Genomic DNA, 22,770 nt, shown 5'->3' on the forward strand with positions numbered 1-22,770 from the left:
CAGTATATTTACAAACCACGTAAAAGAGTTTTGCAGTTGGAAGAGATGCAAGCTTTGTTTCAGTGTAAGTTGGTTTGTGAAAGCAATCTTTAAACAGCCAGACTATCATTTACCAGCAGCAGATGTGGAGTTGTATAAATACTAGCTGTGGTCCAACATTCACACACCCTCTGTTTAGTATCAATGATGAAGCACAAAAGGAGAAAAGCCTATTCACCCCATCCCACCTTTCGCTCCACAGGTTACGGAATTCACCTCATTGCAGATTATAAACTGTGGCTGGCACTACCCTATCACTACCTGAAGAGACAGTGTAGAGGGAGCTTTACTCTGTATCTAAACCTGTGCTGTACCTGCCCTAGGAGTGTATGATGGGCACAGTATAGAGGGGGCTTTAATCTGCGTCTAACCCCGTGCTGTACTTGACCTGGGAGTGTTTGATGGGGACAGTGTAGAGGGGGCTTTACTCTGTATCTAACCCCGTGCTGTCCCTGTCCTGGGAGTGTTTGATGGGGGCAATGTAGAGGGGGCTCTACTCTGCATCTAACGCCCTGCTGTACCTGCCCTAGGAGTGTTTGATGGGGACAGTGTACAGGGAGCTTTACTCTGTATCTAACCCTGTGCTGTACCTGTCCTGGGAGTGTTTGATGGGGACAGTGTAAAAGGTATGGAAGGGATCATTATATTTCACAGACACCTTTGGACTAGGTGAATCTGCAAAAGTGTAAACATAATCCTCGTAGTTGAGGATTGGTCTGTCCTCACAGGTTGAGAGAGGGTTGAAGAGCTCGTAATTGTAAAATGTTACTGTTCAGCTTTCAAAGTCTGTTTCCCCGTCAATTGTTATAATTGCAGCTGGGTCTCCTTGGGTTCCGAAAACTCTCTTCAATTTGCTCTAAAGTTCTCCCTCTTGTTTCAGGAATGCAGAGAGCAGTAAATAATATAGACAGCATGGATATCACACAGAAGAACAGGAAGGGGACAGCGAGGCCAAAGCGATCCTGCAGAAGGAAAGGTGGTTTTAAATTTAATATTTTGTCCTACTGTTATGACCCTTTCCCTCCTCAAGACACAGATTCTCTCTGGCTTTCATACAGCCCTTCAAGCTTTAACCCTTATAGTCCTGGTAACCAGAATGATAGATGGGCTAAATGATTAAATTATGGGAAAGAAAGATTTGTTGTGACTTTCACAACTTAAGTGCTTTACAGAAACGTAAAGTCACCGTTGTAATGTAGAAAATACATTAAATCCTGCAGCCTGCGGGATCCCACAAACAATAATGATTTAATGATCAGATAATCGGGGTTTCAGATTTCGGGGTGTTATTTGAGGGATAAATATTGATCAGCAAGAGCTCCTCCCTGCTCACCTTTTGAAGCAGTACCATGAAATCTTTCATGTTCCCCTGAGAGGGGAAATGTGGCCTTGATTTAACATGTCACCTGAGCGGCAGTACCTCCAACAATGCAGCGCTCCCTCAGTACTCCCACAGACTTGAAGTGATTTGCAAAAGAAGCAAATGTGATATGAGAAAACACTTTTTCATGCAACGAGTAATTCGGGTGTGGAAGGCACTGCCTGGAAGTGTGGTGGGGACAGGTTCAATTGAGACATTCAAGAGGGCATTAGATGATTATTTGAATAGAAACAATGCGCAGAGGTATGGGGGAAAAGGCAGGGCGATGGCACAAGGTCATAACGCTCGTTTGTAGAGCCAGTGTAAACAAGATGGGACGAATGGCCACTTCTGTACCATTAAAATTCTGTGATTCCGATTCTGAATGTAAACCTGGATTATATACTCAAGTCTCTGGAGTGGGTCCTGAAACCACAACCTTCTGCCTCAGATCCAAGTGCTGCCCATTGAGCCACAGATAACACTGATGTCACACTGAGAGCAGATTACATAGACAAGGTTGTTTTATCTCGAAGAAGTTTATGGGTGACCTAATCGAGGTGTTTAAGACAAGCGATTTGAAAGGGTCGACAGAGAGAAACTATTTCCTCTGGTGGGAGGAGTCCAGAACAAGGGGGCAGGAACTTCAAATTCAAACCAGGCTGTTCAGGGGTGACATCAGGAATCACTTCTCACACAGGGGAGTGGAAATCTAGAACACTCTCCCAAAAATCAATTGAATATTGTGATTAATTGGAGCTATCACAACTGAGATTAATCGATTTTTGGTTGGTAAGGGAATTAGGGATATGGAGCAAAGGTGAGAACATGGGTTTGAGTTACAGATCAGTTGTGATATAATTGGACAGTAAGGCAGGCTTGTGGGGCTGAATGGCCTCCTCCTGTTTCTGTCATATCCCTCCCTCAAACAGTTATGTAATGTCCTGGGAGAGGCAACAAAAATCCAGGAGAAAACTTAGGAAGAAAAATTAGGGACTGAGAGAAAGCTGATTCTACATACAGATGCCCAAAAGCAAACCAACCTTCACTGGCAAGAACCACTTTGTCAAGATGAATGCTGTGACCCAGCTGACAACAACACACAGGCCAGATGCCAAACCACGGACTTTAATTGGAAGGATCTCCGACATCAGCAGCCAGGTGATTGGCCCCCAGCCCAGGGCATAGCCTGTGTACAGGGGTCAAAGGTAAACAAAGTCTTCAACCAAATTGAGGCAATTGGAAAACCCAGCACATTGAGCACAAGGGCCAAAGGCAGCAAACTAAAGGACATTCCATAAGAACATATGAGTTAGGAGCAGGAGTAGACCATTAAGCCCCTCGAGCCTGTTCTGCCATTCAATAAGATCATGGCTGATTTTCTTGTGTTTTGATTTCCACATTCCCATCTAATCCCCCATAACCTTTGATTCCCTTGCCTAACAAGAATCTATCTACGTCTGTCTTAAAAATACTCAATGACCCCGCCTCTACCACCTTCTGAGGCAGAGAATTCCAAAGTTGTACAAACCTCTGAGAGAAAAAAAATTCTCCTCATCTCTGTCCTAAAAGGGTGACCCCTAATTTTAAAACTGTGCCCCTTAGCTCTGGACTCACCCACAAGAGGAAACAATCCACGTCCATCTTGTCAAGGCCGTTCAGGATCTTGTATACTTCAATCAAATCACCCTCTCATTCTTCTAAACTCCAGTGGAAATAAGTCCAGTTGGTCCAACCTTTCCTCATAAGACAACCCACTCATTCCAGGTATCAATCTAGTAAACCTGCTCTGAACCGCCTCCAACGCATTTACATCCTTCCTTAAATAAGGAGACCAAAACTGCACAAAGGTGGCACATAAAAAGTTACTTTACAATATAAGTGCTCATGGAGTTGGGGGTGATACATTAGCATAGATAGAGGATTGGCTAATTAACAGGAAACAGAGAGTAAGGATAAATGAGTAATTTTCAGGTTGGCAAGTTGTAACGAGTGGATTGTCAAAGGGATCAGTGCTGGGACCTCAACTATTTATGATCTATATTAATGACTTGTATGAAGGGACAGATTGTACTGTTGCCAAATTTGCTGTTGATGCAAAGATAAGTAGGAAAGCAAGTTGTGAGGAGGATACAAAGTCTGCAAAGGGATGTAGATATATTAAGTGAGTGGGAAAAAATTGGCAGATGTAGTATAAAGTGGGAAAATGTGAGGTTTCTACTCTGGCAGGAAGAATAGCAAACCAGAATATTATTTACATGGAGAAGGACTGCAGAATGCTGTGGTACAGAGGGATCTGGGTGACCTTGTACATGAATCATAAGTCAGCAGGCAGATACGACAAGTAATTAGGAAGGCAACTGGAATGTTGGTCTTTATGGCAAAGGGGATGGAATATAAAAATAGGGAAGACTTGCTACAACTGTACAGGGCATTGGTGAGACCACATCTAGAGTACTGTGTACAGTTTTGGTCTCTACTTTTTTAAAATTCATTTACGGTATGTGGGCATTACTGGCTAGGCCAGCATTTATTGCCCATCCCTATTTGCCCTTGAGAAAGTGGTGGTGAGCTGCCTTCTTGAACTGCTGCAGTCCTTGTGGTGTAGGTACACTCACAGTGCTGTTAGGGAGGGAGTTCCCAGCGACAGTGAAGGAGCAGTGATATATTTCCAAGTCAGGATGGTGAGGGACTTGGAGGGAAACTTCCAGGTGATGGTGTTCCCATCTATCTGCTGCCCTTCTAGTTGGTGGCAGTTATGGGAGGAATATACTTGAATTGGAAACAGTTCAGCAAAGGTTCACTGTGCTGATTCCTGGGATGAAGGGGTTTGTCTTATGAGGAGAGATTGAGCAGGTTGGTCCTGTACCCATTGGAGTTTAGAAGAATGAGAGGTGATATTATTGAAACATATAAGATTCTGAGGGGGGCTTGACAGGGTAGAAGCTGAGAGAATGTTTTCCCCTGTGGGGGAATCTAGAACTAGGGGCACAGTTTAAAAATAAGGGTTCTCCCATTAAGATGGAGAAGCCGAGGAATTTCTTCTCTGAGAGGGTCGTTAGTCTGTGGAATTCTCTTCCCCAGTGAGCAGTGGAGGCTGGGTCACTGAATATACTCAAGGTTGAGTTAGTCAGATTTCTGATCGACAAAGGAGTCAAGGATTATGGGGACATGTGGAAAAGTGGAGTTGATCAGATTAGCCATGATCTTATCGAATGGTGGAGCAGGCTCGAGGGTCCAAATGTCTGGCTTCTGCTCCTATTTATTATGATCTTACGAATATCAGACATTGTAGGAACAAAAACAAGGCATTAGGTCCAGTGAGCCTATCATTTTCAAAGATTTTCACCCCCAGTGACTGAGCTTCCTCTATCAATCCCATCCTGAACCCTTTTCCGTTGTTTCATTGACAAGTTCCCAGCACCTACTCCACATTCGCCATGAGCCTTTGGGTGAGAAACTTGCTTTGACCTCTTCTTATCTGACTCCAAACTAATCTTTAAATTTGGTCTTGGGCATTTGAACCTTTTGGGTTGTTTACAGCAACACAATCACTTGTGTTAATAGTCCCTTTCCCACTGTCCCCATCAAACACTCCCAGGATAGGTACAGCACGGGGTTAGATACAGAGTAAAGCTCCCTCTACACTGTCCCCATCAAACACTCCCAGGACAGGTACAGCACGGGGTTAGATACAGAGTAAAGCTCCCTCTACACTGTCCCCATCAAACACTCCCAGGACAGGTACAGCACGGAGTTAGATACAGAGTAAAGCTCCCTCTATACTGTCCCCATCAAACACTCCCAGGACAGGTACAGCACGGGGTTAGATATAGAGTAAAGCTCTTCTACACTGTCCCCATCAAACATTCACAGTTGGACGTACCGAAAATGAGAAGCATGACACTGATTAGTGGAATGTATCTTAGCCATTGTGCCATTGTGTGTTGAAGTAGATGGTTAACTGTTAAATGGTCAGCGTTCCCAATGGAAAAATTGCTGCTTGTTTGGTTATTCTTTAGCTCATTCAGTTTGCTGTAGACTCCAAGAGTCAATGCTGAGATAAACATGATTGCACCTGGTAGGACAGAGAGAAATATGAATGAGTTTCCATGCAGCTTTCACAGTCCTAGTTGGTATTGACCCTCTGGCGATGGATAGGTTTAGGAAATGACTTTCAGACTTGAGGAAATAAACAGACAAAGCTGTTATTCTGCCTGTCGTGAGAGGCTGTTAACATGACTGAAGAAGATTCACCAGTTCTTCCCCCACAACCTGCCCACCCATCCCAAGAAAAGCCATGGAATGCTTCTTTCTCAATACCCACGAGAGGCCACAGATATGGGATTATTGACAATAAAGCTAAGGAAGGAGATGAGGAGAATTTTTTTTACACAGCGAGTTGTTGTGACCTGGAATGCACTGCCTGACAGGACAGTGGAAGTACATTCAAAGGGAACTTTCAAAAGGAATTGAATATATACCTGTAAAGGAAACATCTTGCAGGATTATGGTGAAAGAGCTGGGGAAGGAGTGGGATTTATTGGATCGCCCCTTCAAAGAACCAGCACCAGCACAATGGGCCCAATGGCTTCTATCTGTGTTTATGTTACCCTGTGACTATAAACCTGATGAGGCATGAGCAATACTTTGGAAGATACAGCAGTGTGGTGGTGATGTTACTGGATTAATAAACCAAATGATGAGTTCCAATCCCATCATGTGAAGTTTGTGAATTAGAATTCAGATTAACAACTGGAGACATAACCAGGAAGCGATCAGATTGTGTGAAAGCCCACAGGTCCTTCAGGCATGGAAATCTGCCATCCTTACCCAGTGTGTGACTTCAGACCCACAGCACACCTAACCAACATGGTTAATTGCCCTCTGAAATGGCCACTCATTTTAGGGCAAACCCACTACCAATGGCTCAGCACCACTTTCTCAGGGCAACTAGGGATGGCCTTGCCAATGATGCCCACATGTTGAGAACTAATTTTTAAAAATACAGTCCCAGGTTCCACTGGTAGTCAGAACCCGACGGCGTTGGGCTCAGAGTATTGCGGGAATGGGCTCGGAGGTGTATTGACTCCTTGGGCTTTTGGTTGTGTGTGACGAGCAGGTTTTGCACAGATGTGCTGTGGAAATTGGAACCTGCTCATAATCTCTTCCTCGTTCTTCCCCAGTTGATACCCATACCGTATCCGGCCTTCCCTCTGTTTGGAGGTGTTGTAGAAGCCTACAGCACAGAAGGAGGCTATTTGTTGAAAGTGCTGCCAACCCCCAAGACCCAGACAGAGTCCATAGGCTATTAGACCTTGCAGCTATGTCTTGCCCTGCCTGGATGGTAATCAGGAGCAGGAACGCCAGTTGATTTTCCTCTGAATCTAACCCGGGGGGGCAACCCCCCCCACCCCCCATCACCACCCTCAGCTAACTCAGCACAGCCCGGAGATGGAATCCGGGCTCCCTTCTCCACCGTCAGCTCTGCTCACTGAGCCACCGAGGAAGACAAAGCAATTACATTTTGAGAAGTTAAAGCTCCTGTCCCTCTCTACCTGACAAAAAGAGAAGTTTCCGTCTTCCAACTTTGTCCATCAGCCAGGCAGCAACACAGACAGAGAGCAAACGAACCAGCCCAACAATCGCTGCATCGTAGGAACCTTGCTAACAGAAAAAAAACTTTCATTAGTGCATGAGAGAGAGAGGTGGAGACAGAGAGAAAGATAGTGAGAGGATAGAGAGAGACAGAGTGAGAGGAGGGAGAGAGATCGAGAGTGAGAGGATAGAGAGAGACAGAGTGAGAGGAGGGAGAGAGATGGAGAGTGAGAGGATAGAGAGAGACAGAGTGAGAGGAAGGAGAGATCAAGAGTGAGAGGAAGTAGAAAGATCAAGAGTGAGAGGATAGAGAGAGACTGAGTGAAAAGGAGAGAGATGGAGAGTGAGGATAGAGAGAGACAGAGTGAGAGGAAGGAGACAGATGGAGAGTGAGAGGATAGAGAGAGACAGAGTGAGAGGAAAGAGAGATCGAGAGTGAGAGGAAGTAGAAAGATTGAGAGTGAGAGGATAGAGAGAGACTGAGTGAAAAGAAGGAGAGAGATAGAGAGTGAGAGGACAGACGGAGACAGAGGGAGAGGAAGGAGAGAAATAGAGAATGAGAGGAAAGAGATTTCCTCTCTCTCATTAACCCAGGGGTATTGAGAGATTTATAGTTTCTCCTACTCACACCTTAGCTGAGCTGAGCTGACATCTCAGAGGCCAGGAATGAAAGTTGGAGCATGCCTTTTCACTGCCATACTGGGAATAACTCCATGTCTTGCACCCATTTAACTACTACAGGGCTACTTGGACCTAACATATTCTCCCAGGTGGTCAATACAACTTGATGCTGAATAAATGATACTCTGTAGTATTTGACACATTTTGAGTATGATAGTGACATAGTTATGTCACTGGGGCCATCAGGCCTGGACTAAATATCCAGGGAATGAGAGTCCAAATTCCACCTCGGACAGTCTGAGAATTTGAATTTGGTTTAAAACTCTGGAAATAAAATGCTGGTCTCAGTAAACGTGACCACGAAGCTGTCAGATTGTCGTGAAAACCCAACTGGGTCACTAATGTCCCTGAGGGAAGGAAACCTGCCACCCTTACCCAGTCTGGGCCTGTGTATGACTCCAGTCCCACACCAACATGACTGACCCCCTGAGATGGTCTCTCAGTTGTATTAAAAAGGAAAGACTTACATTTCTATAGCACCTTTCACCACATTGGGACATTCTAGAGTGCTTTACAGTTAATGAAGTAATTTTTGAAGTGTAATCTCTGTCGCAATGTAGGAAACATGGGAGCCAATTTGTGCACAGCAAGCTCCCACAAACCAGCATTGTGATAATAACCCAGATGATTTGTTTTTATGATGCTGATTGAGGGATGAATATTGGCCCAAGGACACTGGGAGAAACAATGCCTTGGTCCTACTTCCATCAGGTCTTCCTCATCCATCTGAGAGGCCAGAGGGGCATTGGCTTCAATCTCTCCAAAAGGCCTTATTAGTTCAAGGTGGCACCTGGCACCACTTTCTCAGGGCACCTGGAGGTGGGTGATAAATGTCGACCTTGCCAGTGACAACACTGTCTGGAGAATGAATGCCTGTTTGGAGTGCTGCACTGCAACTTACCAGCACGACAGACGTACTGTCAAAGATACTCTGCATGTTGACCAGGATGACTGTGATTCCACTGAGCTGCTGAAACACCCTCATTAAGACAGCAATCAGTACCGGTTTGTAGATGTAACGCTGACGTAGGTCAGAACAAGATATCTGGTTGACCTGCATGAGGGGTAGAGCCACAATCTCACATTGCACCAGAATTCACATTACAAAGATAGGCTGCATTCCTACAAAACCATTCATACTCTTGGGACATTCCAAAGCAATTGAGAGCCAATGAAGTACTCTGGAAATGTAGTCACTGCTGTAAAGCAAGAAACACAGCAAATAATATAGACATATCAAGACACCTCAAGAAGCAATGGGATAGTGGTCAGACATTATTTAAGTGATAGATATTGGTCATGGTTTCCTTCGATGAGTTTTTTAGCATCTACCCAAATGAGTAAAGGCAGCCTCAGTATAATACCTTATGTGAAAGAGTACTGCTCCAACAGTGCAGCGCTCCCTCAGCACTGACCCTCCGACAGTGCGGTGCTCTCTCAGCACTGACCCCTCAACAGAGCAGCACTCCCTCAGTACTGAGCCTCCAACAGTGCAGCACTCCCTCAGTACTGACCCTCTGACAGTGCAGCACTCCCTCGGTACTGACCCTCAAACAGTACAGCACTCCCTCAGTACTGCACTGGGAGTGTCAGTCTGGATTTTGAGCTCAAGTTTCTGGATTTCTGCCTCAGAGGCTAGAAGCTGCCTTCTGGATTAAGTCAACAGGGATTCCTGTCACTTCCTCATTCCGGTCCACTGATGGGTGTGAGGGGGGAATCGCCCTTGGCTCTGCTGCCCCTCCCATAGTCAAAATCCCTGGCAACACTCACTATACCAGGTTCACACTTGGCTGAGGTACCAGAGGGCAATGGTTCCCCTTGGAAACTGTTACCCCAACTGGGACTCAGCACGTTCAAGACATGAGGGGAGAAGGACCCAGTGAATCTGCCAATCATATTTTAGTCTGAGATGAACAACCACTTACATTTCTGCTCAGCGACACTTCGATCTCCTGGTACTCGAGTTGATAATTGGCCTCAGTTCCACGAAGCCAAGCCAGTGACTGCATGGCTTCATCCCTGCGGTGTTTGGAGATTAAATAGCGAGGAGATTCCGGCATGAAGCACATAATAATAATCATTGCAGTTGGTATAAACGCCCCAACCACAGCCAGTGAACGCCACGATAGGAACAGGTCTGAGAGGCAACAGAGATTCCACATCAACTTTACTCTCGAATCACCAACTCCTTTCACATTCAAGCGCACAAACTCAATGGATCTTACTATTAGATTATAACTCAATCCCCTTCTCATTTACTCCCATTGTGGTGGGGCAGGGTGGGTTTCACTCAGGGAGACTCCATGTTGCTGTGGCAAAATGTGATGGAAAGAATGTTTGAGCTATGGACAGTGATGGTAGAGACTCCAACATTCTTTCCATCACATAGCTGACCAGGAATCTCTCCCACTCTTACCACCTGCCATGTGTTGGAAGGATCTGCTAGTTGAAAATCCACCTATTTGGCCATGATATGATTGTATCTTCCTTGGCCATCAAGCCCCGGAGTGGGACTTGAACCCTGAGCTTCTGACTCAGAAGCAGGGACGCCTCTCATTGTACCACAAGACCTTCCTGACTCCAATTGTACAAAATCCCAATGAATTAAACCCCTTCCCATTCACTACCATTGGACAGAATTCCTCACCCAAGGCATAGAGCAGGAGTGCTCCACAAACCAGCATGAACTGGGGTCCAACGCCCAACCTTCCTCTCTGCTTGACCACGGATATCTCTGAAACATAAACCTGGGAGAGAGAAACAGGACATTTACAATTGGCTACACATCAGCTGTCACTGATACCAAACTGAGAGTTCCATCGCTGTTGGAGGTTCAGTACTGACCCTCCGACAATGCAGCACTCCCTCAGTACTGACCCTCCAACAGTGCAGCACTCCCTCAATACTGACCCTCCGACAATGCAGCACTCCCTCAGTACTGACCCTCCAACAGTGCAGCACTCCCTCAATACTGACCCTCTGACTGTGCAGCACTCCCTCAGTACTGACCCTCTGACAGTGCAGCACTCCTTCAGTACTGACCCTCTGACAGTGGGGACTGCCTCCGTATTGCATTGGCGATGTCGCCTGTGTTATGTGTTCAAGTTCTTGGCCCACACTTTTTGAATTTGAGGCGTGATTGATACCCAGGAAAGAAAACTGAGTCTCCCAGATGGTCGTAATAATGATTCGCCGGGTTGGATATGTCTGGCTTTTTGTGGACAGGACATACCTGGGCAGTTTTCCACCCCTGTGAGGTAGTGCCAGTGCTGTAGCTGTTTATCACCATTCCTCCAAACAGCACTGTGAGTGTACCTCCAGCACCAGGACTGCAGAGGTTCAGGAAAAGGTTCAACACCATCTTCTCAGGGGACAGGTGGAATTACACAATATCTACAGCACAGAAACAGGCCCTTCGGTCCATTAGGTCCAGGCTGGTGTTATAGTGTGGACCCTCTCTCCTGTATTCAGTCTCAGTGTTGCCCTCCTCTGTGACACCAACATGTCTGCTTCTCAATCTTGATAATGAGTGGATCCCCCCACAAGAGCTGAGGACAAATCCCAACCCCTCCCCCAACCCGACATACACAGTCTTGGTTTCACCATCCTGGCATGTTATCCTTTCACATCTTACCGGAATAGCGCCAGACACCATTCCCCCTGCGATCCCAGTCAATACCCGGCCAAAGTCCAGCATCCACACCTCCTGGGCACTGCCCATGATGGCAAATCCAAAGACCGAAGGCACGCTGGACACCATGATGGTCAGCTTGCGGCCTAGGAAGTCGTTGAGGAACATAGTGCTCAGGCCTCCAAATCCCACACCCAAGGTAAAGATCGACTGTAAAAGCAATGTGACACCACAGAGTCAGGCAGACGATAGAAACATTAGAAAAGAAACACTGAGAGGCTACTATGAACCACTGTGGGAAAGTGGGTTGAAGATAGTCAGCTCTTTGAAAGAGCCAGCATAGGCAAGATGAGCCAAATATATAGTTCCTTTCCTGTCAAACTGATGCTTCTTAGAAATAGATTTCAATGCTTATTTTTTCCTGCTCAATGAATCGAGGGACGAGTTGCAGGATGTGACATTAGCATCAAGGGTTAGATACAGAGTAAAGCTCCCTCTACACTGTCCCCATCAAACACTCCCAGAACAGGTACAGCACGGGGTTAGATACAGTGTAAAGCTCCCTCTACACTGTTCCCATCAAACACTCCCAGAACAGGTACAGCACGGGGTTAGATACAGAGTAAAGCTCCCTCTACATTGTCCTCATCAAACACTCCCAGGACAGTTACAGCATGGGGTTAGATAGAGAGTAAAGCTCCCTCTACACTGCCCCCATCAAACACTCCCAGGACAGGTACAGCACGGGGTTAGATACAGAGTAAAGCTCCCTCTATACCGTCCGTTCTAACTAGTTGTATTCTTCATCCTCCTAAAACATCAGTTGTTTCCTTTGCTTACCTCAAACCAGGAAGCTTTCTCAGTATTCAGTTGAAGTTTCGGATCGGAAGAATGTTTCAGTTCTGGGACTACAGGTGAAGTATAGACCAGTGCGTAGCCAAAGCTCAGATTTCCCAAGATAGCGGTGAACACAGCCAAGTACATCCACCAATTTTGGGTTCTCCTGGAAGATAAATCCACATTGAAGCTTTCAATCTGTAGCATAACAACAGCCAGCTGCCCTGCCCAGCGGACCTGTCCTTTCATTGTATACCCAGCACAGAAACAGGCCAATTGGCCCAACTGCTCCGTGCTGGTGTTTCTGCTCCACATCTGCAGTATTTTGCTTAAATATCTCCTTCAGTGTTTCAGTGTCAAATTTCTGTTTCGGAACTCTCCTGTGAAACACTTCGGGACTTTTTACTGCATCAGGGTAGCTATATAAATACATTTCACCAGGAAAGGACAACATGCTTGGATTGGCCATATTTTAAGTCATGAGAACTTGCTGAAGGAGGTGACTGAAGGAAGATTAGAGGAATTTGGACCAAGAGGAAGAAAAAGAACGATGATGTTAGACAGCTTAAAATTGAAATTGGGAGACTCCTATGGGCAACTGGAGAGAAAAGTGCAAGCCCGCAAAACGTGGAGAAATGAGCAGAGCACTTACCCTTGGGCAGATCTCCAATACTATTACATAAATGCAAGTTATTGCTATTCTTTTTGCTGCTAAATTTCACTTTTTTAAAAAAAGCATTATTTTTTTCTTGAAAATACACTTTTTATTCTTCAAATATAGAAATTTCAGCGAACAGATTTAAAAAGGTTTTTATTTCTTACCCTGTTTGAGTCTGCTGAGTGTTAATACTTCGGAAGGTCATGTATTGGCGAGGAGCCACGGTCCTGAGCAGTGGGCTGCTCATGTTGGGATGAGGTGGATGCTCTCTTTGATCGAATAGCCCTGTTTTTATTCTATGTTCCTCACTTAACTTCCTCTTCAAGGGTTTTCACTGTTTGCAGAAGTGAGTCATTTTGATTAATGGGCGTTGAACTAGTTGCCTGGAATTTTTGAGAAGAGCTGACCATGTTATTAATACTATCCCATCAGCTGATGTCTCAACCCTGCATGTGGGGAGGAACTGAATTCCTCAAACTCACTAGTTGGTGTGAGTGAGCGTGCAGCATTAAAAATTAGATTTTGCAGAACAGCTGACAGGTGGGAATATGTTAACTGGCGGAATTGGAGGATTTTAATTGTGCAAAAGGAAGCTGTTTGGCCCCTTGTGTTTGTGCCACTTCTCTGTAAAATCCATCTCCTGGGTACCATGATATAGAGGGTAAATTACAAGGACAGGTGCATAAGAACGTAAGAAATAGGAGCAGGAGTAGGCCATTCCGCCCCTCAAGCCTGTGATTCAATAAGATCATGGCTGATCTGCCTCAGGCCTCAACGCCTCTTTCCTGCCAGCTCCTCATAGCCCTCAACTCCCCAATATTTCAAAAATCTATCTACCTTCTCTTTAAATACTTCCAGTGATCTTCCCTCCACAACTCTCTGGGGTAGAGAATTCCAGACATTCACTACCCTCTGAGAAAAGAAATTCCTTCGCATCTCAGTTTTAAATGAGTGTCCCCTTATTCTGTAACTATGTCCCCTAGTTCGAGATTCCCCCACTAGTGGAAACATCTTCTCAACATCTACCCTGTCAAGCCCCCTCAGAATCTTGTATGTTTCAATAAGATCACCCCTCATAAACTCTAATGAATAAAGACCTAACCTGTTTAGCTGTGCTTCATCCCAGGAATCAGCCCAATGAATCTCTTTTGAACTGCCTCCAATGCCAGGAAACCCTTTCTTAAATATGGGGACCAAAACTGTACACAGTACTCCAGGTGCGGCCTTATCAACACCCTGTACAGTTGTAACAAGACTTCCCTATGTTTAAACTCCAACCCCCCTAGCAAAGCAGGCCAAAATTCCATTTGCCTTCTTGGTTACTTGCTGCACCTGCAAGATAACTTTTTGTGTGTTGTGCACGAGAACACACAGATCCATCTATGCTGCACTCTTTTGGAGTCTCTCTCCTAAATGGTCTAAATAATAGTCTGCCTTTTGATTCTTCCTGCCAAAGTTCACGACCTCACACTTTCCTACATAGACTAGGTTTATATTCCCTTGTGTGTAGATGATCGGGGTGATATAATTGAGGTGTTTAAGATGATTAAGAGATTATATAGGGTAATAAAAGAGGGACTGTTTCCTCTGGCAAGGGTTGGGAGAGGGGCAGGAGCAGCGAATCCAGGACAAGGGGGCAGAACCTTACAATGAGAACCAGGCCATTTAGAGATGAAATCAGGAAGCATTTCTTCACACACAGGGGATTTGGATTCTGAACTCTGTCCTACAAAAAGCTGCTGAGGTTAGAGGTCAGCTGAAAATTCCGCACTGAGATTCAAAGATTTTTCAGCAGGTCTGGCAGCATCTATGGGGAGAGGTAACGTTTCAGACCTGTGACCTTTCCTTAGTTAGAATTGGAATAGGTTTTGAACAAGTGAAAGGGGGAGGGGTATGGGGAAGAACAAAAGGAAAGGTCTGTGATAGGAGAGGGTCAATGTCAAAACGATTGGTGGTGCAAGGCCAAAGGGACAAAGGAAGAAATAAAAGATGTGTCTAGAGGAGGTGTGAATGGCAGGATCAGGAATCGCTCCCTTATGAACACAAAGTAAAGGAAATAAGAGAGAAACAAGAGTGAAAGAAACAAGCCAGCAAAGAAACACAGAACAATATGGAGACAGAGGTCAGGGTCTAAAATTGTTGATCTCTGCGTTGAGTTTAGAAGGCTGCAGAGTGCTGAGATGAAAGATGAGGTGCTGTTCCTCGAGCTTGTGTTGAGCGTCATTGGAACACTGTAGCAGGTTGAGGACAGAAAGGTCAAAGTGGGAGTTAGGTGGAGAATTCAAATGACAAGCGACAGGAAGCCCAGGGTCACGCTTGCGGACTGAAGGGAGGTGTTCCACAAAGCAGTCACCCAGTCCGCTTTTCATCTCCCCATTGTAGAGGAGACCTCGTTGTAAGCAGTGAATACCATGTACTAAACTGAAAAAAGTACAAGTAAATCAGTGTTTCACTTGGGAAGGAGTGTTTGGGGCCTTGGATGGTGAGAAGGGAGGAGGTAAATGGGCAGGTGTTGCATTTCCAGCACTTGCATGGAACGGTGTCGTGGGAAAGGGGGATGTGTTGAGGATGACTGAGGAGTGGTCCTCAACCACTCTGGAAGGGAACAGTCCCTATGTGATTCTGAGGGCAGGGGAAGGTGGGTGGTGGCATTCTGCTGGAGGTGGCAGGAATGCTGGAGGATGATCTGTTGAATGTGGAGGCTGGTGGGGTGGAAGGCGAGGACAAGTGGAACCCTATCACTGCTCTGGTAGGGAGGAGAAGGGGTGAGAATAGAAGTGCAGGAAATAGATCGGACATGGTGGAGGGCCTTGTCAACCATGGTAGGGGAATCAGTGGTTGAGGAAAAAGGAAGACAAATTGGAAATGTTGGTCAGAACAGATGCGATAGAGACAGAGAAACTGGGAGAATGGAATAGAGTCTTTACAGAAAGTGGGTTTTGAGGAAGTGGAGTCAAGGCAGTCCATGGGTTGCAGTGAATATTACTCAATGGCCCATCTCTAGAAATGGAGAAAGAGGAATTAAGGAAGGGAAAATTCAGAGATTGAGCAGGTGAAGATGGGAGAAGGGTGGGAATTGATGGCAGTGTTGATAAAATGTCCCAGTTCATAGTGAGACTAGGAAATGGCATCATTACAGTCAACAATATAGTTGAAAGAGAGATGCGGAAGGGGACAGGAGTAAGACTGAAACAAAGAATGTCCCACATATCCCACAAAAAGGTAGGCATAGAGAGGAAACTGCAGATACCCATAGCAACATCATTTATTTTGGAGGAAGTGAGACGAGTTTAAGGAGAAATTGTTCAGTGTGAGAACAAGTTCAGCCAGTTGGAGGAGAATAGTGGTGGGTGGGGATTGTTTGGGCCTTTGTTCAAAGAAGAAGCGGAGAGCCTCAGACTATCTTGGGATGGAGGTGTAGAGGGATTGGACGTCCATGGTGAAGAGAAAATGGTTAAGGCCAGAAAACTAGAAACTGTTAAAGTGATGGGGGGCATCAGAAGAGTCATGGATGTAGCTGTGAATAGACTGGACAAGGAAGCAAAAATGAAGTTGAGATAGGAAGAAATAAATTCCGTATGGCAGGAATAAGCTGAAACAATGGTTCTAGCAGCACAGTCCTGTTTGTGGATTTTGGGAAGGAGGTAGATATGGTTTGGACTACAAGGTTGGAGGCATTGGATGTAAGTTATCCAGAGGAGATGAGGACTGTGATGGTCCTGGAGACAATGGCTTGATGTTCAGTGTTGGGTCCATAGTGCAAGGGGAGATAGGAGGAAGTGTCCGAGAGTTGGCATTAGGCTTCTGCAAGTTAGAGGTCAGTACAGCGGACAACATTACTCTCCCTTGTCAGCCAGTTCGATGATGATGTCAGGGTTGGACCTGAGAGAACAGAGTGCAGCAAGTTCAGAGGGAAGTGGGTTAGAGTGAGTGAGGAGAGCAGAGAAATGGTCAATGTCACACCAGCCGTTCTCATTGAAAAGATCAAGAGGGTTAGAGACCAGCGGGAGGGGTCCAGTTGGAGGGAAAATACTCCCCTCTTTCGCCTACACAAAAGCTGTTACAATTCTAACTTCTCTCAAGTCTGTTGAAAGGTCATAGACCTGAAACATTAACTCAGTTATCTCTCTCCACAGATTCTGCCAGACCTGCTGAGTATTTATAGCTTTTTCTGTTTTTATTTTAGATTTCCAGCATCTGCAGTATTTTGCTTTTATATTATTGATAGAATTTTATTGGATAAAGCTATTAACTGATATTGAGATAAAGTAGATAAGTGTAGTTGACTCTGAAGGGGCCTAGCAAGCCACTCGGTTGTACTAAAACCACTACAGCAACCTCAGGGAACTTTGCAGTTCAAGAAGGCAGCTCACCACCAGCTTTGGGCTTCATTGGCTGGGCCAGCATTTATTGCTCGTCCCTAGTTGCCCTTGAGAAGCTGGTGGTGAGTTGTCTTCTTGAACGCTGCAGTCCCTGTGATGTAGGTACACCCACAGTGCTGGTAGGGAGGGAGTTCCAGGAATTTGACCCAGCAACAGTGAAGGAACAGTGATATATTTTCAAGTCAGGATGGTGAGGGACTTGGAGGGAACTTCTAGGTGGTAGTGTTCCCATGTGTCTGCTGCCCTTGTCCTTCTAGATGTTAGTGGTCATGGGTTTGGAAGGTGCTGTCTAAGGAGCCTTGGTGAGTTCCTGCAGTGCATCTTGTAGATGGTACACACTGCTGCTACTGTGCGTCATTGGTGGAGGGAGTGAATGTTTGTGGATGGGGTGCCAATCAAAAAGACTGCTTTGCCCCAGGTGGTGTCAAGCTTTATGAGTGTTGTGGGAGCTGCACTCATCTAGGCAAGTGGAGAGTATTCCATCACACTCCCGACTTGCGTCTTGTAGGTGGTGGACAGGCTTTGGGGAGTCGGGGGTGAGTTACTCGCCACAGGTTTCCTAGTGTCTGACTTGCTGTTGTAGCCAGAGTATTCCTATGGCTAGTCCAGTTCAGTTTCTAGTCAATGGTAACCCCAGGATGTTGATAGTGGGGAATTCAGTGATGGTAATGCCATTGAATGTCAAGGGGCGATTGTTCAATTCTGAATTAAGAAAAATGAAGTTGAGGTACAGGTCAGCCACAATCTCATCGCAGACAGGCTAACTCTTGTGAAAGACGTGATTTGTTAGTAAAATGAAGCCTCTCTCGTGATCTTGTGAGAGGGTTATTTATTCAGGAAACAAATTCCCTACTTGCACAAATATGAACAATTATCTTCAGGTAGGAGACTTCTGAGAAAATATTTATTGTATTTCTGGAGGCATCAATTTAAATTGAAAATTTCGCGAGCTTGTTAATAATATCTCACCAATCAGAAGAGGTTTTACTGCTCTATGGAAATCAACAGTGGTCACTTTTATTGGGAGGTGGTAATTGTCAGTGAAGTTAGGGTCCGTTATGGCAGTCTAAAGCAAAAGGATAAAATTAAAGAGTGTTTTCTGGGAGAGAGCAGAGTGGAGATTAAATGTGTTGTTACAAATACAAAGTTTATAAGTTTGTTAGCTTTTGGCACCCGATATTTGATTTAAGGTAAAATGCAGTAATGGTGAGTAATGTGACCTACTCTGAATCCTGCTTGACAACAAGCCTGGTTGTTTTGCTACAAAGAAGGTGCAAGATTTTTATGCCTGTAGAAAATGGCAAGTGCATCACTGATGACTGTGGGTAGACCGTTAGTCTCCAAGTCTCACAGGGAGGTTTTAGGAATGTCAGGCTTTATAAGTAGTTATATTTTAAACTATCTATTTAATTCCAAGATAGAATGAAGTTGGGTGTTTAGAAGATAGGTCATCAGCATTCCTACCTGGATAATAGGCCCATGTGGTTCACTTTGCCATGGAGATGGGCTTTGAGAGGGGAACAAGCCATAGAATTCCATTGTAGGATTGGGTTGCAGGATTTTCCTAAAATATCACCGAACCTCACAGACACAGTCGGCCTGCAAGAATCTGGGAGAGAGAGCAGGGAGGTAGAGGCAGCCAGTCTCTATTGTTCACCATGCAGAATGTAGGAGCTTGTTTTTGGATTGAAGACACCAAGACCTGGATTTTCATCCTTGAGGCGGGTAGGGGGAGTTGGAAAAATCCCCAGCTCAGTCCGCTCACCTTGGGAGAAAGTGCCCACCAAAGCAGGACCTTCCTTGCCAGGGTCCAGGTGCGAGCTGGAGTCAGGCCAGATGACTCAGGAAGAAGTGCAGAGGCAGCCACAGGGGCTGCTATGTGCCAAGGTGGGCTGTTTAAAAGGCCCACTTCGCTGCCGAAGGACTTTATCCCTGAGCAGAAAAAAACACCAAAGCCCTCCAGCCCTCATCCCTCACACCCCCTTCACCCTCCAAAAACTCCTCATGTCCCATCTATGTCACCTAATGCCCCTCACCTACCCAGTTGGTTTTTGAAACTTCAAAGGGCCTGGATGATTGACACTTTTATTAGCTTGTCCAGACTTTTTTTTGAAGCTTGGGGGAAAGTGATCAATGGGTTACATTTTTCAACATTTTTTTTTAGACATACCACTTTACACTATGGTGTTCATAGGTTCTCAAAAGTGTCCAGTGAGTCAATTTGGCATGGAAACGCCAGGGTTTACCATAGGTGGCATGAGGGGGTGGGTGGAAGGGCAGAACTTGGCATGGGGGCATGAGGGGGACATTTTGAACGTACATTTCAAAAGATCCCCTCGTGCACTCTATGGTTCATGACTCTCTAAGGGGCCATGAACCACAACTGTTTAAAAACCTGGACCGACTCCATGAAAATTGCAGAGGAGTAGGCGATCCCATCTCCACTTTGGAGCCGACCAGGTCAGGTGCAGGCTTCTGACAGGAAGCAGCCCGCATCCTTTAAAGACACTCCCGAAAACTGCACAGCCCAGGAATGGGGTCAGGAACCCCAGGGCGGGATTTTCCGTGAGATCAGCGAAGTCTGAAAGCGGGCAGGGAAATGATGTTTCGCCCACCAGCAGCATGTGCGGTTTTTTTCTGCTGTATCGTGTGCCACTTTGTTGAAAAAATTAAAAGGCACGGGTTTCCCGCTGGATCACTGGCAGGACGGTTTCTGATTCGCCCGCCCAGTCCTCACCTCAGGCCGCCATATTTAACGGTCGCCCCTGCACAGAGCTAGCGCTCTCCAAGGGAACGGAAGCTTCTGGAAAGTCATGGCTGCCCCCAAATTCAGAGATGCCTCCCTTGAGCACCTACTGGATGCAGTGGAGACGCACCACGAAGTCCTCTGGGTGAACAACCTCATGCAAGGTGACAAACCCAGCATGGGTGATGTTGGCAGCGGTGGTCAACGCCAATACCCTACAAAGGAGGGCAGCCGCCCAAGTACCACGACAGGATGAATCTGTTCGGCCAGGGTAAGTCACTCTTCTCATCACTCTCAACTCAGACACTCACAAATCCATCACGCATCCACAGGGCCCTCACTGTTGGTTCAAGGGACATTCACTCTCTCACACACACCTCCATCTGCCCTGCGGATCATGTCCTCATCCTGTCCATGGCACCACTCACCACCCACGCATGCCAGGCATCCTTCTCATCTGGCCTGGCATGGGGGAGGTGGGGGGGGTGCGGAGAGAGGGGTGGGTGGAATGCCTCAGCTGAGGGTCTTGACTGACTCTGAGAATAGAGGCATCTAGCTGGCCGGTGAGGATCTGGACCGTTCCTGTGCTGATGGTGACAGTGAGGATCCTGCATTGCAACAACCATCAGACAACCACGCTCTGAGTGATGTCCCCTGTTCTTCAGTCCCCTGCCATGCACTAATGATCTCTTCTTTCTTGCACAGGCACATTTGGGAAGTAGCTGAGGGGGTTCGTGAGCCCGGTCCTCGACTGAAACCCCAAAGACACCTCGGAGGAGGAATTTGATGACACCCTAATTGAAGGCCCGTCACAGCTCCGGCCCACACCCTCCACCAGACACACACCTCGATAGGACCTAGTTCTAAAGTAGCCTCGGGGTCACAATCTGGTAAGCACATTGCACTGTCTGATCCACAACAGGTGGCGACAGGGACTTCCCAGGTGTCCGGGAAGCTGGAGGCCAGGAATCTGCTGAGTCCGAGTCAGATGACGACTCAGTTCTACTAAAATTCATTCACAGGATGTGAGCATCGCTGGCTGCGTCTGCATTTATTGCCCATCCCTAGTTGCCCTTGTTCAGGCCACTTGCTGGTGGGTCGGGAGTCACATGTGGGCCAGACCAGGTAAGGACAGCAGATTTCCTTCCCTAACGGGCATTAGTGAACCAGATGAGTTTTAACAACAATCCACAATGTCCTGTGTGGGATCTCTCAAGCCTCCACCCACAAATGTATCCAGGATCTCACGAACACCATCTTCGCCAAGACACACAGCTTTGTCAATTTCAACTGAGATCAGGCGAGCCAGGAAGTGAGAGTGCTGGGATTCGCAGGACAAGAGGACATGAGACTTTCAATTCCAGATTTTTATTGAATTCAAATTCCACCACCTACCATGGTGGGATTTGAAACCAGGCCCCCAGAGCATTACCCTGGGTCTCTGGATTACTAGACCAGCGACAATATCACTACACCATTGCTTCCCCTTGATGATGGAGCTGCAAAGGCAAGCTTGGGAACATCAGGAAGGGTTGTCCGCTGCACTCCTTAGAATGCAAGGCACGATGGAGGAGTCCGTCCACCATCAATCTGAGGCGATAGCGCCAGCATTGCAACGCACCCCTGACAGGATAGTGGCTGCCATGGAGACCTTGGTCCAGGACATCAGTCATGCACTGTTGCAGGAGCTGCATTCCATCACTGAGGCACTTTCTGCCATCCATCAGTGCCAATGCAAGAGGGGTGCGGGGCAGCTCAATCTCACTCCAGTTTCCCCTTCTCCTCAAGGAGTCAGCATGGGGCCCTCAGGCTCCCAAAGGGAGGAGGATCAGCAGGTGTACTCCCCGCGGCCATCCATCCAGGTGACTCTGGGAACGTCCGGCCCATCTGAATCCGCGGCAGCTCCAGCTTCACAGGCTGAGGAGGGTGACACTGCCATACAGCAGGACCCCGAAAACAAGCTGGGACCCTTCAAGTCTTGGCCCTCCAGAGGATGCTTACCATGGTCATCACAGACAGGGTGTTGCAGTCAGCTGGCTGCCTCCAACTCCACTGTGGATGTCAGGGATGCACCAAGGCGTAGCAGCAGGGTTAGGAAAGTCAAGAAGATGTAACTCTTTCAGTCAAACAATTAAACTAAATTAACAAAATGAGGGACAAAATAAACACAGTCCCTAAATTAGGAAACTGTAAAACCAAAGACAAAGTTTAAAGAAAACTTACAAACATCAAACCAAAATGTGATTATCAGGGTCGATAAAGCACCCCAGTCCCCATGGTGCCCACCAGGCATGGAAGGCCTTGACAGTGCCGGCAGACACCGTGTGCTCCCTCTCCATGGACACCCGGCCGTGAACGTAGCCGCGGAAGAGGGGCAAACAGTCGGGTGGGACGACTCCCTCGATCGCCTGCTGCCTGGACCTGATAATGGCTAACTTGGCCAGGCCCAGGAGCAGGTTCACAAGGAGGTCCTCCTCCTTCCCGGCCCCCCTCCACACCGGGTGCCCATAGATCAGGAGCATGGGGCTGAAGTGCAAACAAAACAATAATAAAAGGTTTTTTAAATAACTGAAAAGGCATGCAGCCTACAACACCCTATGTAAACGTGGTCCACGGACTCCACAAGACCGCAAGAAGGGCAGGTGTCTTGGGAGTCCGTGAACCGACACATTCTGCGGTTGTACGGAACTGCTGCATGCAACACCCTCCACCCCAGGTCCCTGATGGAAAGCGGGAGGACACATCTGTAGAGGGCCTCCCAACGGGGACCTCTGCCACTGGATGGCAACAAGGCACGCCAGGGCATGTCCGGTCAGCGGGCGAGGGTAAGGAAGTGAA

General features: G+C 46.7%; 2 protein-coding genes across 5 annotated transcripts in view; one reads left to right on the plus strand and one right to left on the minus strand.

Annotated features, from left to right (window-relative positions):
- cacfd1 (calcium channel flower domain containing 1) overlaps positions 1 to 22,770 on the plus strand; it is a 241,906-nt gene that overhangs the window by 19,191 nt on the left and 199,945 nt on the right. The window contains exons 6-7 of one of the 4 annotated variants that reach the window (XR_005943693.1): positions 920 to 1,015; positions 20,638 to 20,813. The exons of 2 other annotated variants lie outside the window; for them this stretch is intronic. The gene's annotated coding sequence lies outside the window, so the exon portion shown is untranslated. Of the gene's footprint in view, positions 1 to 919; positions 1,016 to 20,637; positions 20,814 to 22,770 lie in introns of those variants that run through there. One more of the 4 variants, XR_005943694.1, reaches the window with a different exon arrangement.
- On the minus strand, positions 4 to 13,096 carry slc2a6 (solute carrier family 2 member 6). The gene is made up of 10 exons (XM_041192814.1): positions 12,969 to 13,096; positions 12,150 to 12,312; positions 11,313 to 11,519; positions 10,326 to 10,425; positions 9,604 to 9,815; positions 8,580 to 8,732; positions 6,958 to 7,066; positions 5,286 to 5,477; positions 2,443 to 2,588; positions 4 to 1,001 (listed from the first exon to the last, which is right to left on the minus strand). The coding sequence occupies exons 1-10, from the start codon at positions 13,049 to 13,051 to the stop codon at positions 837 to 839; spliced, it is 1,530 nt and encodes a 509-aa protein (XP_041048748.1). The 5' UTR covers positions 13,052 to 13,096; the 3' UTR covers positions 4 to 836.

The sequence above is a fragment of the Carcharodon carcharias genome, chromosome 8 (assembly GCF_017639515.1).
Source record: "Carcharodon carcharias isolate sCarCar2 chromosome 8, sCarCar2.pri, whole genome shotgun sequence".
NCBI lineage: Eukaryota > Metazoa > Chordata > Chondrichthyes > Lamniformes > Lamnidae > Carcharodon > Carcharodon carcharias.

Coding starts and splice junctions, on each gene's coding strand:
- slc2a6 (XM_041192814.1), bottom strand. CDS start 13,051: ATGAGCAGCCCACTGCTCAGGACCGTGGCTCCTCGCCAATACATGACC. Junction 7,067..8,579: donor ACAGTACGTCTGTCGTGCTG/GTAAGTTGCAGT, acceptor TTTTTCTGTTAG/CAAGGTTCCTACGATGCAGC. Junction 1,002..2,442: donor AGTGGTTCTTGCCAGTGAAG/GTTGGTTTGCTT, acceptor TTCCTTCTGCAG/GATCGCTTTGGCCTCGCTGT.